Genomic DNA, 20,623 nt, shown 5'->3' on the forward strand with positions numbered 1-20,623 from the left:
ACTAATTAAATAAAAATATAATATAAAATATAATATATATAAAAGTTTAGTGTATATACATGATGTACAAAAAACATTTACTATGAGTCAAGATTCATCCTATATGACTGTCATATCATTTGCTGTCTGAGGGTTAAATACAGGAAAAAAACATGCAGACAATTAGCCAAGAAAATTGTTTGCTAGAAAATGTTTTTCTAACAATAACAAGCTATCAGATACGCGTGGAAAAGTGTTTCAAAGCGAGATATTTCGAGCGTAATATAACAAAGAATTAAATAACGACGAGACCCGCGGTGCTTGCAAGAGAACGTAACAACAACGTTAACGATAATGACATAATAATTACTACGACAGCTATCTCGTTCGTCAACGATTGTATTCTTGGAATGAAAACTCGATACTCGCCGTCGATTGTGCTACGGTCTCTCACGGCCTCTATGCTCCGGTCATAATTAACACGTTTATGCATACTCATATTCCGCATCGTACTGCGTATGTCAATTAGGATAATTCCCAGTGAGTAAGTGGATAAGCGAGAGAGCCCTGAGGACTGAGGCAGTCGGAGAACGGTCGCCTTGTCAAGGGATCCCGTCTACAATTTGGAACGTGGCTCGACGCCCTATGGACGTCGTCCTGCTAACCGAAAATTGCAGGTTTAAAGCCGACAGAGAAAGAGAAATACACATGTATTTTCTCTCTTTTCCTGTCGCAGTTTTCGTTTTTGTTTCAGCGTAAAACTAGTAAATCCTTTCCCTTTTCTACATGCTCGAAAATAACAAGCGGAGAGTCATACGATACTGGAATCTAAGAAAATTTTGCGATTCGCTTTCTTTTTGCATGAGATTCGCGTTTTCTCGTCGTTTCACATTTTCTCGTCGTATCACACGAAATGCACCATGTAGCTCCTTAATTTCGTCCAGGCACGATGCAGAATGGATCATGATTATTCATGGAGCGCATGTTCTGCTATCGACAGCGTCCTCGATGCATTACGTGGAATCTTCGAGCAACGGGAACAAGCCCAAAGCTCTTCAACGACGGTCGAAGGAGAGGCGCGCCGATGGCAAAAGATGCCTTGAAATCGATAGTAACATATATCTTGATCATTTAAGACATGAATCATTCGCGTGATTATGGAGTCCGAAAATTATGAAATTAAATAAATGGTTTGATGCAAAATAACACATTATAGATATATATATATAAAGTACATCCGTTAATAAATCTTAGATATTTCTTAAAGAACAAATATAAAAATCACAAGCCATTTAACCGATTATTTCGTATCGTACGGATTCTCGTCTCTTTCTCTTTATTACAGATATATGTTAATTAATTCGTAGACTCATAAGCCTGAAATTGCCGAATAATTACGCTCGCGACGAGCGAGCAAACGAGCGGAAGGAACGTGACGACGAAGACGGGAAACGAGAGCGAAGACGGCGAGCGAGCGAGACACGCGAAGCGAGAGATCGCGCGCGCGCGCGCCGAACAAGAGGGTCGGCGGCGCGCACAAGTTAAATAGTACGGAATCTACGTGCAACAATTACGAACCATTTAATTAGAGGCGAAGGATTCCCATACCGCGCTCTGCATGTGAGCGTAGCGATCTCACCTGCTCGGGCTGTCACGTTGCTGCCGGGGAGAATTAGACGGTCGGTGTACTCTATCTGCGGTCGCTGAGGGCTGACTGGAATGAGAAAATTAGCACGGATTAATCCCGCCGTATGCCGTCGCTCGCGCCAACGTATACACGGTGTTTCGAGAAACCACATCGAATGCTCCTTTAACTTTATTCAACTTAATTATTTTCTCTCTCGCCAAAACTCATTTATGTCGTGTACGAAAAAATAAATTTACGCGCGATCGAATTTTAATCTTTTTATATACGAAATAAAATATCGATATGCTCAAATTGTCGGCCTTTCAATGTGCAGGTATTACAACTGATTATTGCGAGACGTAAGGATTAAAAAAAAAAAAAAAAGGCACAGGGATTCTCGTCCCGCTGCGCCGTAGCAAACTCCATTTTCACGGCGCAGAAATAAATCCTGTTGCTTCATTGCTAATTGTGTCGTGAGATTACCGAGTGAATGTAACATCGAGAGAGTCGTCGGGATGGTTTTACACGACTAATCGGACTATATTCGGTGTAATGTACTATCCTCGGACGAGAGACATTAATCTGCCATAAATATCGCTCGACGATAAAAAAATACGAAACACGAGGTATGACACTGTAATTCCGAAAATAGCGATAATGATAAAGTTCGCGAACGAATCTGCGCGAGTATTCATTGTGTTATGTAAATTATTTCGCGCGACACGAGTCCAGCAATGGTGTCGGTCGTTTCATTAAGCATAGTGTGAGCTATCGAAATCAATTATATTGGTATCGATTATTAACGTGGAAAAATAAGCTGGCTCGATTCAGCTGAATGGGATTTGATTTTTCAACTTTGTATCAAATTACTTAGTTGTTACTCTGTTGCATAATACGCAAAAGAGAATATTATGCAACGTTATAATATAATCAATATTGCTCGCGAAACGTTTAGTGTTTAGTGTATCATCTCTGTCCTTACTAATATTATTTAAAACGAATTGAGAATCATAATGAAGTACGATGTTTAGAACATTGTCGAAACTTCTTCTTACGTTTATTTGTTTGCTGATCAGAAAACAACTCTTTTTATGTAACTCAAAAATGATTTATTTACCTCTGACGACCAGCCTCGCTGGTTCGGATGCTAACGCGTCTTGCGTCGTGAAATCACTTGCGGTTACTTGACATTGCCAGAGTCCGTCGTCAAACTCTAAGGTGGCCGATCTCACCCACAACGAGCAGTCACCGATATCTGGTGAACCCACCCATTCGTATTTCTTCAGGTGCATACCTATTGGCTAAACAAAAAGAATAGAATTATTAGAGAAAACTAATTATAATATAATTTTTATATATATTTCATTATACATATATGTGTGTTAGACTTTCTTTTATCTCGAAAAGAAAATTATATATCCACATTTCTTTATAATCCGATTTTAATACTTTCATACAGAAGATACAAGAATCAATTTTTACATAAATATGATTCCACTTAAAGATCGAAATATAATATTTTACATACAACAATTCGATATTAAAATGTGTTGCTTAAGGAATATCAGAAAAAAAACACAATGTGATTATATATTAAAAACATTTGCGAGATTAATAAGAGTCTCGCGAGATTAATAGAAGACGAAGAATTAATTTTCGCCGACAAATTTCCAAAACGATAGTCCACGCACGTCAGCACATTTTTAAATCGACGAATCTGAACTATCACGATCGCTTCTCGTTACTAAAATCCTCTTTCGGTACATCCTGCCATCCCCAGCTCAGCTCTACCATCGGTTGTACCGTCCGCTACCTCCGAAATGAATCATCGGTTTCCCCGGCTCCCATCGTCGATGTCGTTCGACTCTTCTTTCTCGCGGATTAATTTCGCTGCCGCCAGAAAAGTGCAGGCTTAGCAAGTTTCGCAGTCATAACGCCGGTTGTAATTCAGCGATCGATCCTGCATGCGGTCGCTCTTTAATTCCTCTTATTTCCCCCTCGCGCTTTAAAACAGTCTTTCCTCTCCCGCGAAATCGAGAAAGCTTTCTCTTGTTCCTCTCCTCGAAAGTTTAATTAAAAATTTCTGTAGCAATCTAAAGTTATTGTTCATTTGGAGATATTTTATATCTGTGTAAATTGATTTTATATTTAACTTGCTATACGCATATCGCTATTGTAATTTTTTATTACTTATATATAATTAATTGTTTTAAAACTGCGTGATACTTGTTTGTACTTTTTTGCTTAACGTGATAAATTGATTTCTCTCTTCTCTCGGTTTTCTTTTCTTTCATCCGGCTTCGCGCGATACGTTATCGCGACGGCTATTATATAGCGTGTACATCGTCAGCGTATCGGTCGAGGTCGAATTGTTCTATCTGTAAGTTTGTGTGGTAGCTTTAGAACGCGTAGCGAAAAAGCTTCGTTTAATACGTCGTTTAAAGGTATTACTTGGTTAACGAGTTTCCGTAATCCGCCGGCGGTCCACTGTCTTGAATTAGCACCGTCGCGCTCGCCTGTATATTGCTGGTGAAGATATTAAGTTCGCTGCAAACTGCTTCTTTGTTCTGATTAAATTAGCCCGATCCATGAAAAATTATAATGATATTTTCAAGAGACTGTCTTTGCCTGCATTATTTTTTATATTTTCGAACCAAAATAATTATCCATTTTTATATATATATGATCATATATATCTAATAAAATTACAGTAAAGAAATTATTTAAACCAATTAAATTAATCCTTTTTAAAATTTTAAACGCTATCAATGCTTTCATTTTTAGATTTTTTTTTTCGGAAGAAATGAGTATTATAGTTAGAATATTCCATAAGAAAGCATGCAATTATGTCGGTTTCGTCGAAAATATTCACAATTCATTCTTTCCGTATCGCTTCTTCTCGCATAAAAATGTTACGCCACTTGTGATATCCTCAATTCAAGAATTCAAGATTCTTTTTATGAAGAATTCTCGCGAGAGATGGTCGCGCTTTGAAACGGACGAATGCTTAACTTCGGTTTTCTCCAGGGACGCAATGAGAGCTCCGTTAACTACGATAGAACGCCGTCGTGTGACTATATTAGTAATGAGCGGAGCGGTATTCCCTGTGGAATGTGCAGTTTATCACCCGGTGGCAGACACAATAATACAATGGCGAAATCCTGACGAAGATTATTCGCGCGTAGACGAAGAGCGGGATATGCGCCCCCAGGACAAGAAGAATAATGAGTTTACTGGCGCGAGCTCATGCCCGCTGTGTTAGGGTGAAACGATGTCTAGTATATTATCAGTATGAATTAACGTCTTGGGTCATTGTCGGGTTAATATCTCATATCGTATCATTCTCGAGTAACTGCCTTTTCATTCTGTCGTATTACAAAATGTCCTTAAATGTCACGAATGTTTGCAGTTAACAGCAAACGTTTGTTTCGCAGTGAAACTGAGATGTTCTTAGAATGCATAAACTTCTTCGAAGTCAATTACAATAAAATATTATTCGTCTTGAGATTATCGAGCTTTCATTCCATTTAAAATATAAAGAATAGATTGACCTCACAATTTTTCTTGTTAGAGAGTAGAAGAGCTCATGTATCTCTCGTTTTCTCCGGGATACCTTGCGTCGGGGTAACGCAAGATTTATACCTAAGTTATCCAGAATTCCCGAGCGCACGCTTCGTCGTCCATGTCCATGAAGAGGCACACGCATACTAACTTTTCCGATATTCCGGGGAACTAACCAAGCCCTGCCGCAAATCAGTCCAAACACACATACGCGAAGGGTAACATCGCTCTTATGGCGGAACAAGCCAGGAGGCACTCTCCGAATGCGCAATGAGACGTTTTTTCCGGTTGAATCTCTCCCCCTCCTTCCCCGATCTCTATTCAATAAATTCACAAATTTTCACAAACACACAAAGAGCGAAGAGCATCTGCGCGCAACGAATTTCGAGCTGCGTTTGAATTGCGAACTTTTCGACGCTTATCACAAGAATACATATCGTCAGCGACGAGTAAGAACTTACATTTCCGAGGAAAGTTTTGGAAAGAAAAAAGTAAGAGTGCTTGGTTACCGCAATGGTTTTTCACTATCGGTCTATGTTCTACGATCTATTTCGTTGCTCTCGAAGAGATTGCCATTGCGTCTGCATTACTACGGGACTCCCTCGTACTATCTGGTTTGGCCTTTGGTTTAGGGATATGTATCCTTAGCCGTTTGCCTTGGTATGCGACGGTGTTTGTGTTCGTCTCACGTATACAGACATATCTATGTCTGTGTGCGCTGAAAAGGGATGAGGACAGGGGTGTGTCTGCGGGTGCATTACGTTGATTGCTGGTCGCGGCCTCTCCGGAGAACACAGAGAACAGCGAAGAGGGCAGGGAGCCGGGGGCACAAAGACGGCCGAGAAACGGCATGAAAAAAGAAAAAGGGACCTTTCCTCTTTCCCCGGTAAGTAAGCGAACGGTGCGCCACATCCCAGGCGCGCGTGGATTTTAATCCTTTCAATGAACAATGGCGACTTCTGCGAGCAGTTTCCTCGCAATGTATCCGTTTTTAATTTTCTCGTTTCCGTGGAGGATACCGACGTTTGAAATCTACTTTATTCACTTGCAATTTTGATAACACTGTTAATAATATTTATAATATCCTCTTTCACACACAGTCTCTACAAATACTTGGTATATATACGATGTATTTTAATATTCCCCAAGTTTAATCCTAGTAACAGAATCTTTTCCTTGAGTATTATTTCAAATAGATGGGAAATAATCTCAGAAGCGTCGGACGCAAAAAAAAAAAAAAAAAAACGGTTAACGTAACAGATCAAATGTTAAGTACAATTTAAAAAAAAAAAACTATAATTGACACTTCAGACATTTTATTAAAAAGTGTGATTCAAATATTACGGTTTGAAGAAGGCTTATAAGTCAAAGACTACTTCGGTGCTTTGATATAAAACGGACGCATCTGGCGCAATGTCGCAGAAAATGTAAATAATGCGCATAGAATGAAACAAACGGAAACGATGTGGTTAGAAGCTCCAGGATGAGGAATAGAAAGAGAAAGGGAGAGGTGTTGTAAACAAAAGTGGCTCCGAAAGAGAAAATTATCTTGCGTTCGTTATTTACATCTTTCATAAATATTCACTTTCGCGGGAGAAAGTCGAGTCGGAAAGAGACGGGAGGGTAACGAGTTGAGGACCGGTGAGGAAAAGAGGATAAGAGAAAAGCCGGGGAGAGGATATTTGGTTGAGGAAGTAACGAGAAACCGTGCGGGGCATAAATCTACGGGCTTTCGGAGGGTCTCGTTTCAGGATCACCCACTGCGAAAAGCCTTCGTCGCTGCCTGAGACAGTAATGCGATATTCAAGTTCCAGGTTGCCTCTCACCGCCTACCATCCCGGCGGCCACCCTTAACGGAGTCTAAGGAGCATCGGACGATATTTGCATTGTCGTCTCCGGAAGTGGAATCTTGCCCAGTTAAAAATCTCAAAGAAATATTCTGCATTTACTTCTAAGAAGCATTTACCTCTAAGACGCTCCGAAATACAGAAAACTATTAAAGACTATTTCGTGAATAGATTGCTATGCGAGTTCTCGAAAATAATTATTTAAAAAACTAACATGGTACATAAAAATTGTATTTAAATAAATTACATCTCACATAATTTTTTTAGAATTTTTTATCATGTATTGAGATTTCTATTTTATTACTATTTTATTTTATACATAAACAGTACACACATTAATTACGAAAAAAAATCCGTTTTAGAATAAATTGCAACGGTAATGCAAAAACATTAATTATATCGAATACTCTTTTATTATGCTATCAAATATTCAGCAGCGAAAGAATTATTCGGAAACTTAAGTAAAACTGTCAGACACATTCTTGCTTGTGTGTATGTAAATGCACGATGTGTATTCGAGAATTTTTAATTTTAATAAATTTTTCAGCCACTGTCTTTTATACATTTTAACTCACAAAATTACTTCTGTTAAGTATGCCGAACAGAAATAGTTCCGTATTACACATTGTTTTATGGATTTTGTTTCACTGATATCCAAAACCGAAATCAGGAGATAATTAGGCAGGGCTTTAGCAAATTTTAATTATTGATTAAAACCCATTATTTAATTTATAAATAATTAATAGCCAACAAATTTATGTTACTTTAACAATACATTTTGTAATTAGTGTCAATTATTGAAAATCAAAATGGCATTTCAAATATTGATTAAATATTATTATCGCGATTATTGGTTAATAATTATTTGAAAATATTTTCCAATAAATTTCCTTTATTAATAAGATTAAAAATTATGTTTCATATATATATATATATATCCTCTTGAAAAATATATATGTCATAAATTTGCATATTCTTCTTGAAAAAAATATTTAGATTCGAGAGGAGGACTAATCTACAGTCTGAATAAGTTTTAATTTAGCTTGGGTAATCTCAGCTGACAATGAGTAAGAATTATTCGAGACAGGCGTGAAGGAGGACCGACAGTACTGAATATCGAGAGCTCGCAAAACGACGTCGGTTGAATTAGCATATTTCCAAGCGTGCAGGCTTTATATCATGACGAATTTGCATATAGCGCGGGCGATGAACATTCTTTTTTTTTCACGTCGCTCATTAACTATGCTGGAATAACAAATATTTATGCGCGTTTTGCTGGAAAATTCATCCCTCGCGAAAAATCTTCCGCACGAATTTTGCTTTTAAGGTGTTCTCTCCCAACAACGCGAAATATTCCTGACACCGTTAGATGCCTACATTTATTGACAATTATCGATTTATGTATAATTAATTGATTGAGATGTGTTGTGCGCGCGTAGATTTATATGTATAAAGCGGAAAAGAAAATTTTTAATTCTTAGGAGGCATTTCGAGTACATTAAACCCCCGTGCAATATTTCATTACGGCTTTGCTGCGAATGGAATTGAAAAATTACCGGTCGTATTCTGGGCGGTACATAAATCTTAATGAAAAATCTGTCTTGCGGAATATCGAGAGCAGTCTCTGTGCTAAAGACGCGATCCGATAATGGAGATAGATTTGCAAGTAAGCGGAAGAGGAAAAAATGTATTTGCCGCTTACATTTTTTTTTTTTTTTTTTTTTGTTCTCAAGTCAGGATAGTACCTAATATTTTGAAAAAACAACTCTTTTCGGAGAAGAAATTAAACTCGGAAATTCAAGAAAATTAATTAAAGATTTCAAATCAAATTTAATCGTTCGTTTTTGATATAAAACTATCTGACTAATGTTAAATAATTCTTTTGGAGAAATTTAAATTTGTATCTTGCGACAGTATATTATGCTGTCAGTTATCACTGTCGATATCGATATACATAGAATTATCGATGCGTCGTATAATCGAAATCTATTAGTACGCGAGAAACGCACCCGTGCCACTCGGGATGCCATAGGGTGATATATTAAGCATACATTTTCCCTAATCCAGATGTCATTAAAACAGATTATCTACATGAATTAATATGCAAATTAGTTCACGCGTCGCTGAGGCACGTATACGCGATGCCCCTGTATACGTGTCTACCAAAGTTATAACTGCAGGGCGCAGTTATGTTATATTAACATTTATACAATTTTCATATAGTAATTAAAAAGTTAAACAAACGTCTCACAACACAGTCTCGCGCGAGTGGAGAATATCAACGCAATTGTACAATATACGCAGCCCTATTACAAAATATTAATCTTCATAGTTACGAAACATTAAGTAGAAATCGTATGCATATGCAATTTTGAATTCGTTTCACTCGACTCGTAACAAAGCGCATCGTGGAATTTCATTTCAAAGCGCAATCAAGAACAAAGCTAAATATTCCGTCGTATAAAATAATGCCCGGGAGAGGAGTGCAACGCGATCTCACGAAAGTGCAATGGAAGCGAGAGTGTTGTGTGCACGCCTAGAGTATATATCGCCACCGATATTTTCTCTAATCCAAACGTCACCGGGGCCAGCTTACCTTCGCAAATTAATATGCAAATTAATGTACGCATCTCGCACGCAGCGTATATACAGCCGCAGCTGTCTTGGTGTGTACGTAAGTATATAATACCCGGTATATTGCGCGGCTCTTCAAGAGCATTTAGGCGGGGACGCTTTCGGGGGCACAATGGTTCACATCGCGCGGAAAGATGCGCAATGATAAATATCCAAAGCCACGAGAGAGGCCACTCGGCGCCTCTTATCCGTCCACTCCGCCTCGCGCGCCCTGTAGTCCCTTTTGTTTGGCCCTCGTGCCGCCGTGAAAGCCGACGATTACGGCGACGATCCCCCTCTGATCTTTGCGTCGCGTTAATAATTCCATTATTAACACGCGGATACAAATGCAAACACGTGTCCTCTGTTATTTTCAAATTCCCTTCCTTTTTGCCGACGTTCCAAACAATATCTCGCGCCGAAATCGACTATTGGCATTGCAATGATTCGCACAGCGTTTAAATTCTTTTTGCGGTCATTGTTAATAATCAGCAAGATATATCGATTTAAACATCAATAATTTTTAATTGCCAATCCTGAATGTTTAATCTGTAAATATTTTCTTTGAATCTTTTATACGTTGACTGCTTTATCGCTTTAGATAATCTCGCATTAGTTTAAAGGTATATGTTTCAAATGAAATATACAAAGTTCTTTATATATAGAGATACATCTCAACTTTGCCAAATTATGAACATATATGTATCGTGTAAACTTTTCAACAGAGACTGCTTTATAAACAACCTATAGTTGACAGCAGTCGAGAATAACAATAGACCATCATTTCATCTGCAATTCGCAAAATAATTATCCGTGTTAATATTTTTGATAATAATAATACAAAGGGCACTCAAATACATTTGCATAGCATAGATGTGGACTATCTTTGACTCGAATTTAATCGCTATTAATACATATTGTTCTGTCATTGCTATCATGCGTTTTTATTCTCAATTAATTAAATCATGCACAGGAATGGTTCTCCGATCGAGTATTCTCTGTAATAATTACAAAAGCTATACGCATTTATACGTACACAAATACATATTATTCACACTCTGATAATCACTGCAACAAATATCTGCAGTAATCGATAACAATAAATAAAATGAAAAGTGCAAAGCGTCGCAGCGGACATAAACGCGTAAACACAATCACTTTTAATTACCGTAATTCCTGAATTCTTCCAAATGTTTTTCATATCATCAAATTATAGTTACGTTGTTCCCGAGTACAAAGTTAATTTATCCTCGAACATATACATATATATTATATGTATAACGATTTTTCTATAAAACTAAAATTTTCGAAATATGACATGTTTTTCAGCTGCGACTTGACAGATACATAAAAAGTTTGTAACAAATATTGTTGTCGTTTTTCTAAGTGTCACATGATCTCTCGTGCAAGAGAAAAAACGAAATCGCCGAGAATTAAACCGCAGAACATTTTTTACTCAAGTACTTGTCTTTTACGGTGAAATGTCGCGTTTTGTTCGCCGACCATCGATCTTCGCCCTTACTTTTTGCCATCTTTCGACCACAATCATCCCCTCCGACATGTTCGTTTTCTCGCTTTGGCATGACTTTTCATCCCCGGCTGCGAAAGACTTCTGTTTCTTTTTCCTCGACCGGGAAAAGTTGTAATGATTTAAAAGTTGTAATGATTTGAAAGTTGTAATGATTTCAATTTAGAGTCGCACTTCGCAGTCTGTCGACGTGGCGTTTTTCGAAGCTTTATCTTTCCTCCGGCTTTTTTGCGGCACATAAATGTCACGTGCATAAAGCTCTCACTAAACTTACTATCGTCTTCGGAGGAGGGTAAGTAAAACGCGCTTGGGGTGATTACAAGAGGAAAGAAAGGAAACTGCCGCAAGAGAGCTGCGTATAGCTTTAAACTCTTAACGTAATAAGATCACGTTGCGTTAAATCTTTGCAAGCGTCGAACGAGATTCCGCTTTCCGTAAAACTTTTTAACTTCGCCAGAATTAATGTCCTCTGACTTGATACTCCCGTGTAACATACATAAATACATCCAGATATATGATATAAACATGCAAGCTGTTTAAGAACGACGACTCGAGAAGTTTCGCGAAGGCTCTGGCACAAATGATATTACGAGATGATTAAATAAGGAAAGATTTACAGAGATGATAAGATTTGCTTATAAAAAATCAAGCAGTTGCAATAATAAATAGACGTCTATTTCGTTAAATATGTAACCGTTTCACAATTTGTAATTATAAGTAAAAAAAACGTTTGCATATCTTCTTAAAAACAATTTCACACGAAAGAAATTACTGTACAGTGAAATATCTTATTTATATATATTGGCATATATAATAAAAAAAATTATTAAAGTATAGACAAACTATTAAACTATTAAACAAAATTTTAAACTATTAAAAATGCATCTCGCGAAATGCTTCAAATCGTTTAAGAGATCGCGTTCGATTAAACTCGGAGATATCGCGTGGAAGCGTGTACCATTTTAAGAGACGACTTTGCATAAAACGCCACGAGCATGCCAATCAAGCGTCTGCTTTCCTCGCTTTTTCTTCGCCGCCTGGCTTCCGAGAATGCTGCGTAACATTCCGTGTTTTCGCGGTTTCCGGCCCGTCTCATCTCCAATCAAGCGCCAGACGTACAGATATATATTCGATCTCAGGTCGAGGTACGTGGCGCGCATCGGAAAGATTCATTCGTACATGTTCGTACGATATCTATATAGAGAGAGAAAGAGAGAGAGAGAGAGACGCGAAGGCTTTATATCGATACGAGTCGTCCGCCTTCTGAAGATGTATCGCGGATTTACGCGACCGCTAACGTGGATACATCGCGGCTCGTAAAACCGTATTATTCTCTATTACGCGCGAGATCGTATATACCTACCTATGTATCTATGTATGTACGTGTATGTGTGGTACCTGTTCGTGTACAAATCGCCGCTGTAATAATTTAGGGAGCCAGGATGCGGCGGCACGGAAAACGACTCGACGCGAACACGGAAAGCCGGTTTTCGAAATCGTCACACGATTCAACGACGGAAGCGCTGTTTTGATGTCGCCGTGTCGATTTAATTGAAAATTTTAACTTTTGCCCCGCCGAACCGGCGATCGCGATCCATATCGTTTCGTATTTGTGTTTTCGGCCAAGTGAAATATCGAGTTCGTTATCGCGCGCGCACTCAAATTTATCATGCGAGGAAACGCGTTACCGCCAGATTCCGGCTGATCAAGCAAACGAAGGACCGCACGATAAATCATCCTTTTGTGACTTTATGATTGTGACGTCTCGCAGTGAACTATGTATTCCTATAAATTGTAATAGCGAAAGCTACGTATTAGTGATGTATCGAATTTTATAGCTTGGTGAAAAACTTTATACGTTATATATAGTAAATTTAAATCTATGTTATATATCAGCAGGGCGAATATAATATTATTCAAATAGATTCGAGTAAATAAATCTTACGGTAGAGTAAAATAGAAATTTGGAACACCGTGTAACTGGAGTGAACAACTTGCGTTAATTCACATGTTATAATGCTATTATATTTCTTAAACTATTTGGAACATTAGAGGATGAGTCTAGGAAACATTCCTAAATAATATTATATTGTACATTATCATATTAATTTAATAATTTCGTGTTATAAAAGCTTCAATTTAAATCTAAACAAAATTTGTCATAATAGAAAATGTACTCTGTGACAGACGTAATACAATGTATAATTTTTTCCAATGATAAAATTAATAGTTATTAAAAAATCATGTAAAAAGATTAATCTTTTTCGCTTTTTTCTTCAACTGAAAGATTCAGTACAGAATTAGAGTAAATCTATGATTTTGAATGTTGAACTCTAAATGTGTTTCTAAATATTTCGTATTTAAAGTCAACCATGAAAAATTGCAAACTTGTCTTATTTTTGCATTTGAACCCTTCAAAATTGCAAAAAAGTATTTTTTAAATATTTTTCTGACCGATTAAAATTAAAAATAAATCGTTAAATAAAAATAAACGACGATAACAATAGACAATATGATGTACGAGAATTATCTGCACTGAAACTAGTTGGAGAACTTAGTTAGTTGACGAACACTATCATGGAGTTCCGCGAAAGTTTGAAGCGGCCAGGTTTCCTTTCCTCTTTAGATTCCACGGACAAACGAACGAATCGTCGCGCATCCTGTAGCGTCCACTTCCGGCCAGGACAAACTTATCTGAAAGTTTACGCGCTCGTACGCGGTGAACGAGGAAAAGTCGATTGCCACGGACTTAGAAAAGCAGAACGGAACCAATGAAATGCTCCGAGTTACGATACGGTACACACAAGTTGCACCTCCTCTCGGGTCCGGATGTTGTGTTTTTCAATTTTCGCGATCGCATCTAGCGAATGTTACCGTTGTCGTGCTTGTATCCTAAACTTCCGATCGTTCCGGGAGAACAATTCTGTTTTGTACTTACGCTCGACAATCCACTTTCGATCAGATTCAAAAACTCGTGTCTTTTTCTATAACTCGCTTACATATAGTAGAAATTTGCTTATGTGTAAGGCGAAAAAAAATATTCTAGAAAATAAAACTTATATATGTGGGGGAAAAAACATATTTCATTGCGCACGTAAAACAATTCTCATTTTTGTCAATTTTATAAATTTTTAACTAACCACTTTTTTTATAATATCTACTCTATATAACTTTGATATAAATAGTCAAAGTTTTTCGCTTCGATAAGAAATAAATAAAATATTTTCCGCAGCAATTGCATTGATAAGCAATTTAATAGTATAACTGCTAGAAGAACGCGTGACGAAGAAGAATGATCTCCCCCTTTCATTCAACTTTAAATATAGCCAACTGCTTCAAACAAGGAATAATTGCGTACCTTTTGATCCTTCTGCCAAATGCACTGCCCTCTCTTTCCAAGGACTCGACACACCAGCTTCGCGTCTTGGCCAGGATTGACCTCGGTGTACTGCGGCGTTTCATCAAATTGCTGGATCCCATGACAAACTGCAAGCAATTACAACAGGAACAAATAAAATTTCATATGTTGTGGTATCGCGTGCGCAAACATTTATTAAATAATGCATATGACTATGACGATAGTCGTGCAAGCGACGCTTCGTTGCTTTCCATCTCGCGGCACCTTTGGCTGCTCAAACGTTTATTCTGTATTTTTTGCAGAGAGAGAGAGAGAGAGAGAAAGGGAGAGAGAGAAAGAGAGCGGCGGGGGGAGAAGAAAAAAAGGGAAAAGGAGGAGTCTCCTTTTTAGTCAACGCTAAAGTACAGACAGATGGTAAAGGCAGGATATAAGTACGGGGTTTAGCTGAGCATTAAGGCAGCCTGCAACCTCGTTAAAGTTGTTATTTAATTCGCAACTTCGCAAACTCATTTAACTCGGTCCGTGCTAAGCTACGATCTTCAGTTTTCACCTTTTAAGTTTGCCGATAAATTGTATTTAGCGCTAATCGAATGACGGCAGACGCGGCGGTACTGACTTCGATGCGACGATGCACGCGCAGACTTGTATATATACTCGCAGGCATTAATCGCGTCTCGTTAGCCGACGTTAATTATTTCTTCGCCGCTCTTAGTATTCTCCGGATGAACTAAATTGAGCAAGTTTAATATCTAAATGCGTTTAAAATATGTTTTATACTATAAAGCTCAGGAATAATCATAAAATTAATACAAATAAATTAAAGTTTATCGATCCTCTTATCAAAAAATTTTATCATTTACAATTCTCTAAAAATATGCTAAGTTTACGAAATAAGAACACTTAAACCTCTTAGTTTTTATATTTAAGTAAGAATTCAATCACATTTATTATATCTAACGAATTTATCTCTCTCTCTCTCTCTCTCTCTATTTTCAACAATTTATTACATATATTAAATATATTTATATATGTATAATTTCTGCTTAATAATTATTAGTTTTATTAAGTTTAATCATTTCAAAAGAAAGAATATTAAAAAAAAAATGTTTAAAGAATTCATACTTTTTTATCACAAAAAGTAGCTTATATTATTATATTATTTATATTATATTAAAGTAGCTTATTAACTTAGAATGCAAAAAATGTATATAATTCCCAATATATAAAATTACGCTGGTAAAAATAAAATTTGACCGCTGAAAAGAAACGTAACACAAACAATTAGTCAGAAATAAACATATCAATTTTACACTAGTTGGGCAAAATGCAATACGGATGCGGATGTATTGTCGCTTTGCCAGGAGTATGTGAAAATTTCAGGATCGCAGCGTACGCTTTTTGTCGGATTGCAGCGTTAAAAATTCAATTTTTCACCGACATAGAGATGATTAATAAAACGCGCTGCCGCGTCGTATGCGGCTCGCGGAAATAACTTTGCAAAATTAACAACGTGCGCATGCAGCTCGTGCGATTCGACGAGCACCGCAACAGTATTTACAAATGCGAAAGAAAAACAGCATTTCCTGTTTGATAATGCCATTACATTTTGTGATATTTTCGTCTCTTGCGCAATAAATTCAGTAAAATTTGAAATACAAAATGTGAAACATTGGAATATATATGTTCGCTTTTATTTATCAAAAATTTATTTACCGCGTCGATATCGAATTAAATTTTGATATCATAGCCGGATTGTACGTTATAAAGATGGATCGCTAAAAACGCTAAAAAAAGATCTTTTTCCCATCAACGCTATAAAACTGGAAAACATGAATAAATCAAAGATTAAACTTATAAATAATTATTAAAATTCAATATTGGCAATTAACTACGTGAGAGATTCATATTATAAACGTAATATAATTTTATCTCAACGAGATACAAGTTCTTAATCGTATAAAGTTCGATTGTGAGCATACACGCGGCAATGCTATCAGTCGTTATTCGCGTAACGTAGCGGCAGGATTGTAAAAGCGACGCAATCCCGAGAAAATGCCGGCGAGAATAAGGCAAAACTCAAGGATCCCCTGCAACAGGTTCCGTAAAGTAAATTCGAGGCTTGACGCGGGACACACGCTCCGGCTGTTAATTGTGTTTGTACGTCGAGGCGACGAGCTGTACTTTCGCGAGCGCTGTGTAAATATACTTGGACCGAAATTGCAACGCTTTCTATCTGCAATAATAATTACGACTGTAGTCTGTAGAGTAAAGTCAAATAGATACGAACAAATTACCGCGGCGTTGGAAAGAGGCGACGGCAGAAGCGAATTGAAGTCGTCCTGGCGCGTCGTAAAGATATATTCGGAAGATATTATTTTTCCTGCTGTGGTACGAAACAGTATTACAACACTCGCAAATTTTCATCATGTCAAAGAAAGCGAAAAATACAAAAATCATTAATAATGACTGTATATATATATATATATATCTATTTTTGATATTTTATTTTAGTATTTTGAATATATATAATATACACAATTTAATTGATTTAATAAATATATATTACTTGCAAAAAAAGAAACGATTATGTAAAAAGGTACTATATAAGGGGTGCACTCATTTTTGCGGGTGTAAAAAGAACGATAAAGCTACGCAGAGAAAGATGTATCATAAATTCTTGTAACATGTCAGGTATAATGTACTACAACTCGGAACGCGGGTAACTAACTTTGCTCGTGTTGCAGAATACACCTCATTTTTGCGGAAATGGAGCAACACCCGCGCCCACGTGATCTAATAAATTCATTTTTCAAAAATTAAAGTAGGAACAGACGTAGGTAATACGATGTTTAAAAATTGTATGGTACGAAATTTTTTCTCTCTCTCTCTCTCTCTCTCTCTACGTATACATAGGAAAAAAATGTATACGTTTTATTTAAACAAAAATATACTTCTAATAATATTATTTTATCCCAACATTTTGCTAAAATATTACTTTAATCGCATTTATTACATAATCATTACAATAATTACATTAAGTTATAAGTAACAGACACATATGAATACGAATTGTTTTTTATTTGCTTTCCAACCTTTTTGAAAAAAATTTGCACGGAACGATGTCAGTTACCTGAGGTGAAAAATAAAAAGAGACACAAAGACAGTTCTAAAGTTGATATGTCGTTGCAAAATACACTTTACTTCTCATCCCCATCGATTTGACAGAGATTCTCTAATTCGGCTGGACTTTCAAAGCGGCTTGGCACGGTCGCAAATCCGCGGCGGTTGTCTCTCCCGCGCCTCTCGACCGGTTAATCTCGTTTGCAAGTCCGTGTAGAGCAACGTGAACGTTTGCGCGACCTCGATCGCCGACCCTCAAACACTCTGTCGAGGGGATGGAAAAAAGTTTCGGTAACGCCACAAAATTTGCTTTGCCTGTACGACCGATATTCGAGAACGTGAAAATAAGAGAGAAAAACAGCCCCGTTGCGCTCGCCAGACAGACCGACGCCGAAGAATCTAAAAACACTGGCTGTTCTCTTTCCTATCCTTCCTGTGTTTCGCGCGTTATTTACTTCGACACGATCTGTGTTTCGCTATAAATAAACAAGGCTTAATAGACGAATGAATCTTCGTAAATAACTCTTGCGGATATATTTTCGACGGCACTTAATTAAAATCATGTATTAAATAGGCGCACAGGTCTGAATTAAAACCATATTAATTAAACACCGATCGATTATTCGTGTATTTCTAGCGTATTTTCTTATATGGCACGTTGGATAGAGAAAATTACGATACCAACGCAGACAGTTCGAGTGTGGGAATTCGATATTCTCGTTCTCATCATTATCGGACATCAGAATTAACGAAAGAAACCGGACATTGTATCAATGAAAGTTCGTTGGTATTCGATTACGCTCTTCATCGAAGTTACGCCGACATGATTAATTAAGCGACTTAAATTATATCGCTTGCAGCGAACACGCGTGTATTCGTGTGTGCACGTGTCCAATCATTCTCGATAAATTATTTTTTTTTAATGTAAATTTAGTGCGTTGGTTAACCGGCCAATTATATGGCCGTGACACGGTACACGGAAACCTCGTGAAAAATGCAAGCATGAAAAACGCGAACGGTCGATCGCTGTTATTGCGAAAATGATCGAAATGTTGATACAATCAAAAGAAACTTTCGAAAAGTGCTTTTGCTACCGTTCGTTCATTATTGATGTTCAATCAAGGCGAAGTTTATTGCAACGTTACATGAAACCGCCGCATTTAAATGCCAATATGTGAAGAACGAAACGAGCTGTCGGATAATGCTCGCGTACGAACAACGACATAAATAATACGTAGGAAAATTTCGCCAAAATCGTATTCACGAAAAGCGATATCGCGCTTCTCGATAGCACACATCGACCAAAAAAATTAAAAACACCTTTTTATCTCGACATGTTTCTTCCTCGAATAAGTATCGATTTCGCCTATTCGTCGAGCGGCTCTTTCGCGAGGAGACACTGAGAAAAAACTTACAAATATATTCTTTAAAAGTTCTCGACGGACTGCGAAATACTCGAGAAATTGGAGACGATAAGTTATAGACAGTGCGCAAACCTGAACCAATATTCTGCGACATATAGTTATACATTTTTTCGCGGCATAAAAAAGCACGGCCACAAACGGTGACGTTGATGTTGGAAATGTCGAGCATAAGACAAGTTCGGAGAGCTACGCGGTTGCGATTGCCACGAAACCTTGGCGTTTCGCAACGTGAAAAAACAGACAGAACCGCGGGATGAAAGCGCGAAATATCGGAGACACACTAGTGTACAGGATGAGTCGAGTCGCCAATATATAACGCGCTCCTCTGCGATGAAAAACTATCACAATATATACAACTGCGTGCAATACATATATATATGTATCGATTTGTCTTTTTTTTAATTTCTCATAACAATTGCATCGTCATATAAAAAAAAATGCAGCAAAATATTTATAATTCGTAAAACTATAGTCTTTACAAAAAAAGAAAGAAAAATATAAAACCAAACATACATTTATATTTTTTTGATGCAACTTTTCCTAATATATAATGTAGATATTCTTTTTCTAAACATTGCACGAATGATAGAAAATAAAGCTCTTGTTCTTTAAAAGCACAAGTTCCCTAAAAAATATACGAATTATAATAAAAAAAATATGAATAAAAAATATGAATTAAGTATAGAACTTGTATGTGATTCGGACGTTAATACAATCGACTAAAATCTAACAAAATAAACACTATGAACATAGAAAAAATATTACAAGAAATAATATTTAAGTAATCGGCTTTAATAATTGTTGTTAGAAAGTATAAATTCTAATCTTATAAGTCATACCAAATTGTTCGTCAGAGTCGGGAGATAAGTGCAGATCAATATATAAGCCGGTTAGAATTTTACAACGCTCGTATTTATTAGGTCGCCATCGCCACTAAGCAATCATCATCGATTCGACACGAAGCATGCATAACTCGTCAGTATATATGTATATGTATAACCGTTCGTCTATTAGCATTGGTGCGTCCCACTGATTGTCGGTGAATAATTAATCGCGAGCGCAGGAACAAAGACGCCACTCCAGATCTACAGAGAGTGTGCCGACATGCTGTGATATTTATAAGCGTACACACACACATACAAACACGCACGACGCAACATGATGTTTTCAAAATTATGCGCGTCGACATGAATTGTCATCAAAGAAGAAACATAGTTGCAGATGCAACTGCAACTGTGCATATCTGGGATTTAAAAGAGAAATAATGGACAGTCCAACGCATTAAAAAAAACAATAAAAAATTATATGTTACGTATACTAAAGAAAACGTTAAGAGACTCGCGATTTAGATCGTCGATTAGCTCGGCCGTTTTTGTATTCTTTGCCATTTAAACGTCCCTCAGAGCGAACTGCATTCAAATCACGCTTTTCCTTTCTTGCGAGGCGCCACGAATCGCATTAAGAACTCCCGGAGGTATACAGGGGACGCGTGTAAAATGCATCCACAACAGCTCGTTAATCTTTTCGCATCTTTCGCGAACTCCTCTTACCAATGCAACAACCTCT

At 37.2% G+C, this 20,623-nt stretch overlaps 1 protein-coding gene across 1 annotated transcript in view; it reads right to left on the minus strand.

Moving 5' to 3' along the window:
* LOC115246354 (kin of IRRE-like protein 2) overlaps positions 1 to 20,623 on the minus strand; it is a 184,679-nt gene that overhangs the window by 25,349 nt on the left and 138,707 nt on the right. The window contains 3 exon segments of the mRNA XM_029825108.1: positions 1,558 to 1,693; positions 2,724 to 2,907; positions 14,514 to 14,641. Of these exon segments, the coding sequence (XP_029680968.1) occupies positions 1,558 to 1,693; positions 2,724 to 2,907; positions 14,514 to 14,641 (448 nt within the window).

Source organism: Formica exsecta, unplaced genomic scaffold, assembly GCF_003651465.1.
Source record: "Formica exsecta isolate Colony F162 unplaced genomic scaffold, ASM365146v1 scaffold149, whole genome shotgun sequence".
NCBI lineage: Eukaryota > Metazoa > Arthropoda > Insecta > Hymenoptera > Formicidae > Formica > Formica exsecta.